The sequence below is a fragment of the Lactuca sativa genome, chromosome 4 (genome assembly GCF_002870075.4).
Source record: "Lactuca sativa cultivar Salinas chromosome 4, Lsat_Salinas_v11, whole genome shotgun sequence".
NCBI classification, from domain to species: domain Eukaryota; kingdom Viridiplantae; phylum Streptophyta; class Magnoliopsida; order Asterales; family Asteraceae; genus Lactuca; species Lactuca sativa.
Genome location: NC_056626.2, coordinates 34664318 through 34671460, shown reverse-complemented (window position 1 = coordinate 34671460; position 7143 = coordinate 34664318). Strand labels below are relative to the sequence as shown.

At 38.5% G+C, this 7143-nt stretch overlaps 1 protein-coding gene across 1 annotated transcript; it reads right to left on the bottom strand.

Moving 5' to 3' along the window:
- Positions 1–4671: 4671 nt before the first annotated feature.
- On the bottom strand, positions 4672–6597 carry LOC111896528 (B3 domain-containing protein At2g31720). The gene is made up of 2 exons (XM_052771330.1): positions 6384–6597; positions 4672–6281 (listed from the first exon to the last, which is right to left on the bottom strand). Exon 2 carries the CDS (start codon positions 6245–6247, stop codon positions 5612–5614), a length of 636 nt encoding a protein of 211 aa, XP_052627290.1. The 5' UTR covers positions 6248–6281; positions 6384–6597; the 3' UTR covers positions 4672–5611.
- Positions 6598–7143: the final 546 nt, after the last annotated feature.

The following is a 7143-nucleotide window of genomic DNA, read 5'->3' as shown; positions in this document are numbered from 1 at the left end:
TCACCCTATCGGCTAGCTCCTGCTGAAATGCAGGAATTGTCCAGCCAACTCAGTGAACTCTTGGACAAGGGATTCATCCACCCTAGTTACTCGCCATGGGGAGCTCCAGTCCTCTTTGTCAAAAAGAAGGACGGATCTTTTAGAATGTGCATCGATTACAGAGAGTTAAATAAACTCACTGTTAAAAATCGCTACCCACTCCCACGAATCGATGATCTATTTGACCAGCTCCAAGGAGCTAGTTATTTTTCTAAGATAGATCTACGGTCCGGATACCACCAACTCAAAGTCCGGGAAGAGGATATTCCAAAAACCGCTTTCCGAACTCGCTATAGACATTATGAATTTGTCGTAATGCCCTTCGGTCTAACAAATGCCCCTGTCGCATTTATGGACCTGATGAACCGGATCTGTCGACCATTCCTCGACAACTTTGTCATCGTCTTCATTCATGACATCCTCGTCTATTCCCGAAGCGAAGAAGAGCATGGCCAACATCTCCGACAAATCCTAGAAACTCTGGGATCGGAAAAGCTATACGCAAAACTCTCCAAGTGTGAGTTCTGGCTCTGGAGTATGAACTTCCTAGGTCATGTAGTTAGCCAAGATGGAATTCATGTGGATCCCTCTAAGGTCAAAGCTGTTGAAGGATGGGCAATCCCGACAACACCCACGGAAATCCGTCAATTCTTGGGTTTAGCAGGCTACTATAGGAGATTCATTCAAAACTTCTCTAAGATCGCCAAACCACTTACCTCGCTTACACAAAAGGGCGTACCATTCAAATGGACGGACAAACAAGAAGTCGCATTACGAACCCTGAAACAAGCTCTCTGTAGTGCCCCGGTACTATCACTACCGGAGGGAACGGAAGATTTCGTGGTCTACTGTGACGAGTCAAATCAGGGCTTAGGTTGCGTTCTCATGTAGCGTGGAAGGGTGATAACTTACGCATCCCGCCAACTAAAGACGCACGAAGTGAATTATACGACCCATGACCTAGAATTGGGAGCCGTGGTCTTTGCCCTAAAAATTTAGAGGCATTATCTTTACGGTACGAAGTGCACCATCTTCACGGACCACAAGAGTCTCCAGCACATCTTGAACCAGAAGAAGTTGAACATGAGGCAACGAAGATGGGTTGAATTACTAAACGATTATGAGTGTGAGATCAAGTACCACCCATGCAAGGCCAACGTGGTAGCTGACGCATTAAGTCGGAAAGAGTACTCTAATCGTCGTACGAAAACTCTCTCAATAACCATCCAATCTCACCTAGCCACTCAAATTGCAGTAGCCCATTCAAAGGCCATGAAGACGGAAAATAGAGCAAGCGAAGCATTGCGCGGAATGGAGAAGAACCTAGAGGCAAAGGAGAATGGAGTATACTATTTCATGAACCGTCTTTGGGTCCCTAAGCTCGAAGGATTTAGGGAGGTAGTTATGAAGGAAGCCCATAAGACGCGATACTCCGTTCATCCCGGCTCAGACAAGATGTATTTGGATATTAAACAACACTATTGGTGGCCCAACATGAAGGCGGAAATTGCCACCTATGTTAGTAAGTGCCTTACGTGTGCCAAGGTAAAGGTGGAGTACCAGAAGCCCTCAGGGTTATTACAGCAACCGGTAATCCCTGAGTGGAAATGGGAGGGGATTTCTATGGATTTCGTGACCAAGCTACCCAAGACGTCGGATGGACTGGACACCATATGGGTAATAGTCGACTGACTGACGAAATCTGCCCATTTCCTGCCCATAAAGGAATCCTACAAGATGGAAAGATTGACACGTTTATACATTCGAGAAATCGTGAGACTCCACGGAGTACCAGTGTCTATTATCTCGGATAGGGACAGTAGGTTCACTTCACGTTTTTGGCAATCTCTCCAGAAGGCACTGGGAACTCGTCTCGACATGAGCACCGCTTATCATCCACAAACGGATGGTCAAAGTGAACGAACCATTCAAACGCTCGAAGACATGCTCCGCACATATGTGATAGACTTTGGGAAGTCTTGGGATACCCACTTACCCTTAGTCGAATTCTCATATAACAACAGTTACCATTCGAGCATCAAGGTCGCTCCTTTCGAAGCACTATACAGGCGTAAGTGTAGATCACCGTTATGTTGGGCTGAGGTGGGTGATACCCAACTAGCAAAAACACATACATCGGACAAGGCGCTAACGGGACCGGAGATCATTCGTGAAACCACGGAAAAGATCGTTCAAATCAGAGCTCGATTACAAGCATCGTGCGACCGACAAAAGAGCTACGCCGATAAACGGCGAAAGCCCTTAGAATTTCAGGTCGGGGATCGAGTACTGTTGAAAGTCTCACCCTAGAAAGGAGTTATTCGTTTCGGAAAACAGGGAAAACTGAACCCACGATACATTGGACCTTTCGAGATCGTCGCCCGAATAGGTCCAGTGGCGTATAAACTGCAGCTACCCGCAGAACTAAACAGTGTACACCCCGTGATCCATGTCTCCAATCTAAAGAAGTGTCTATCAGACGAAACACTCGTCATTCCCCTTAACGAGATCGAAATCAACGAGAATCTCCTGTTCATTGAAGAACCGGTTGAAATCATGGACAGAGAGGTGAAGCGTACTAAGCAAAGTCGCATCCCGATCGTGAAAGTACGGTGGAACGCGAAGCGTGGGACAAAATTCACGTGGGAACGCGAAGATCAAATGAAGCAAAATTACCCACATCTATTTTAGCATTCTCAAATCTAGCTTTCAAACAAAATTTCGAGATGAAATTCCCTCTAACGGGGGGATGATGTCACAACTAGAAATTTTGTGTCTTGTAATCACTACACTCAAGTAAAATGTAGAATCAAAAACTTAAGAGTATCCTGGTCATAGGATGGTTGCCATGTTAGTGATCTGTTAGATCGGTATGATTATATGTTATATAGATGCTAGCGTATGATATTTATGTGCACATGGTTGTTGTTTTGGGGATTGGGTTGAGGCAGGTCCTACTGTGCTGTAGGCCAAGACACCCAGGGCGGACCGGATAGACTGTAGGCCCGGGTAGGGCAAATTAGTCAGACCGAAGGCCCGATGAGCGGTCTATCCTGAAGGCCCTGAGAGGCGGTCCAGATGTGCTGAAGGCTCGGAGAGTGGTCCAGATAGACTGATGGTCTGTGAGGCGGTCCAATTAGATTGATGGCTCATTATGCATGTTGTATTTTTTTATATGATATGGTTATATCTGTATGTCGTTGGTATTTTGGGGGAACTCGTTAAGCTTTGGACTTACAACTGTTGATTATGTTTCAGGTATCTCTGATGATCGCGGGAAGGCGAATGCGTGATCGTACAACTCCTCGTATTTCATGATTTTATGTTTGATTATGGGATACTATGACATTATATTATTTTGGAAACATGTTTGTAATAATCGTTGGTTTTAAAAAGTTTAAATTTGACGTGATTTTTATGGATGTTACAGTACAAACAATTGTCAAACTCAATAATGTTTGCATGTCAAAATGATAACATAAGATATAATAATAACCAACTTTTGTGATAATAAATTGAACATTGGTCACAATTTCAAACACTATTGTGTCTGTAAATCAGTTATGGTTATTTTTAATTGATTTTATATGTCAAAATGATATAAAATAGTCATAGTTATGACTTTTTATATGTATGAATAATAGCATCGGTCATGGTAAGTAATACAAACATGGCTGCAAGCTAATATTAAACCTACAATTTTAATAAAATGTATGTCATTCTAATATTTATGATCATGTTTCATTTAATTGTGTGTCATTATACGATATGTAATATTTACAATAAACGATTGTTTTTGTGACTAATTATTAGAAAATCCTAACTTATGAAATTAATTATATGTAATAATTTAGCAAACATGGTCATGTTCACCATAATTGTATGTGTGCAAAAGATCCCCACTAGTCTTAATAAACTTTGAATTGTATGTTAATGTATTAGCAAAACACCATATTGAAACATGTATGTTGCCAGTTGGTGATATATAGTCACTACGATGACTGAAAAAATATGTCGACTGAAGGTTTAATGTCATAATAATTTATAAAATGATTGATTATAGCAACAAAATTCCCTATACAATAGTCACATATTTATGATACAACCACATTTTTTTTCATATCATACAGACACTAAATTTTAAAATGACCATAAGACACATACAGTGACAACACCTTCCGTCACACTTTCAGTGAAAAACAAAACATTACTATATGCATAGTCACATTTTTATGGTGTGTGTTGATCATTTTTGGTACTAGTACATAATGATAAAATATTTCTATTAATAAAAACAAAGTAATAAAAGAGTTTAACCATTGTAAAAGCAATTTAGTTAGACGTCAATATTAATAAAATAATAAGGCGGCTATATCTTATTCTGAAATACGGTATGTTTAAAAAAACGATTAATTAAACGATAAAGTTTTATATAATATTTTAGTTTGATAAGGATAAAATATTTAAATTAATAAAAAAAATATAAAAATGTTTAACCATTAAAAAGCAATTTATGTAAAGTTCAATATTAATAAAATAATAAAGCGACGGTATCTATCTAAGGTTTAGCATTGAATATGCTTTTAGAATTCATTTCTTTTATTATAAAGTATATAGGTTTAGCATTGAATATGCTTTTAGAATTCTTTTCTTTTATTTTAAAGTCATTAGTTTATACTTTATACATAAACACAAGTTTGACTAATATACATACACATACACAAGGGGTATATACCCTTTAACATACTTTAGCTGCATAACTAACTTTCAGGAGAGTAACTCACATAACTGCTAACCAATCTTAGCCGTTGTAACTTCCTTATACTTCAACAGCCATTGTTTTTGTCATCCTACAATTGTGTCAATGGGTGTTACAAGACCTTCGATTCAAAGGGGCTGACTTTTATAAGAAACTAATTGACTAAAGCTTTATGGGAGGTGGAAAAGTGTCTTGCGGCTGCGATCATGGTTGCCTCTGGGCCACAATTAGGCTTAACTACAGCTCCCGTGTCCTTTGTAGTTTTTCCTTCATCTGATTTGAAAGAAAAGCAGTTGAACATCCACGAGAACCAATTTAGATTCTTCTTCTCATTGCTACCCATCTCAATTCTCGCAAGAAGTGGATAATGTTTTTCTTTGATTTCTTGGTTAACTTAATAAGTATGTATGTGATTAAAACAAGCAGCTGTGTATTTGTTTATATACATACATATGATGTCTTGGTCATCAAGTTTGATTGATCAAAGGAAAAATCCCAGAAAACTCTATTTTCTTGAAGCGAATCTTGACCATTGACCAGTCTTCAGTTTTTTTCCTCTTGTGCAAGCAAACAACAGTGGACGCTATGCTCAGTTTCATCATCAAATTATTATTCATTTTGAAATAATTATCATTATTCTAATAAACAAAAATCCGTGTGATCAAACTTCGTTAGGAAATTATTTATCGTTAAATATCTTGAAACCAACAGAAATTGTCAAAGCTTTAATAACACGTGATCAGATATATACCAGAAGGCTACAATGTTTGAATATAATTAACCCAAATAAGAATAAAGAATCAAATTAGAGGACTAAATGATGGGTGCTGCAGCGGCGTCGTTTTGTCCGTCAACATCTCTGTCCAAACATGCAATTGCAAAGCACAGCTTCTCTTCTCTGCGAAACGACCAAACCTGAATCTTTTTGTTTATCTCCAAATCCTTTTCATTCGCCTTCACAAAGCGGTTCCACTCGGTTTTAAGGACGTAGTTGCTGGTGCTGTTCATATGCCACATCTTCAACATCATCGGCTTCTTATGCATCTCTAATCTTGGCCCCCACAATTTCCCCTCAAACTCCTTTCCATTCTCCAAATCTTCTTTCTCATTTTTCCTCAAGAACTCATCCGGTTTGATCACTTGTTTCATCGGCATACTCAACCTGTTCTGGTTTTCCTCCAGATCACTTTTGTACAACGTTTTCTGGATCACCACCTTCACTTCTGTCCCCTTCAGCTTATTCGTAATGAACTTTTCCAACTCCTGGGTTATATGGTTCTTCACAATCTCCACCTTCTTGTTCTTCTCTACTCTTGGAGTACATTTGAACCTTTTTCTTTCTTCAACTGGTTTCTTGCATGGTAAGACATCAATTAACTTCATCTTTTCCTCAACCAATTTAACGATCTTATGTGGATAGTATATATCTTCAGACTCCTCTTGTCCCATAGCAGCATGCAAATGAACACGCTTGCAGTAGCGCCTAGTGTTATTACAGAAGTACACAATCAACAAAGTAATGAAATAAAACAAACTAAATTCAGATATATTCAATATACAAGAATCAAATTTACAGAAAACATACTTGTTTGATGATTACACAGAAATATAACCACGAAATTGTAGAGATTGAGGCCTGCTTGAGCAGTGTCCTAAGACAAAAATTTCCCTGGGATGGGTCTGTCTTGAGGATACAACAATCCAATTCAAGAACAGATCTTGAATCTGTCGAAATTCACCATGATCCCTTTGGAAAGATAGACGATTTTTTTGAGAGCAAGTTTGTGTGTTTATTAGCCCTCAAATTCTGTCCAGATCCTTTCATTTATAGGCTGCTAATGGTGGTTGTAAACCACCAACCGAAATTAACTGCCAAAAACTGTCTGCAGTTAATCCTTTATTTAACAGAATTTATTTTTCACTGAATTAATAAAAAGATTAATTAAGGACTAATTAATTTCAGATTATATATTAAAAAATATTATTTAGTCAAGAAGAGCCCCAAGGCCCAAGGCCCTATCTTTGACCATTAATATTTAATAATCCAAGCCTACTATTAGCCCAATTAGACTAGTCCAACACCACAACCCAAACCCAATTTGCTTAACCCATTACTTGGTCAATTTGAATAAATGAGTGGGACAAGCCTTATAAGGTGGGAAAATGTTTCCTCTTCCACCAATGTGGGATAAGTCCCATATTGTAATTTTATAGAGCAAAGTTCCAACAATACCCCACATTTTCTATTCAAACTCTACGAATACCCCACATTTGAATAGAAAATAAGTGAACTTTGATATTCAAATAAGGGAAGTAAGATATGACATGCATCTGAATAGGTGTTG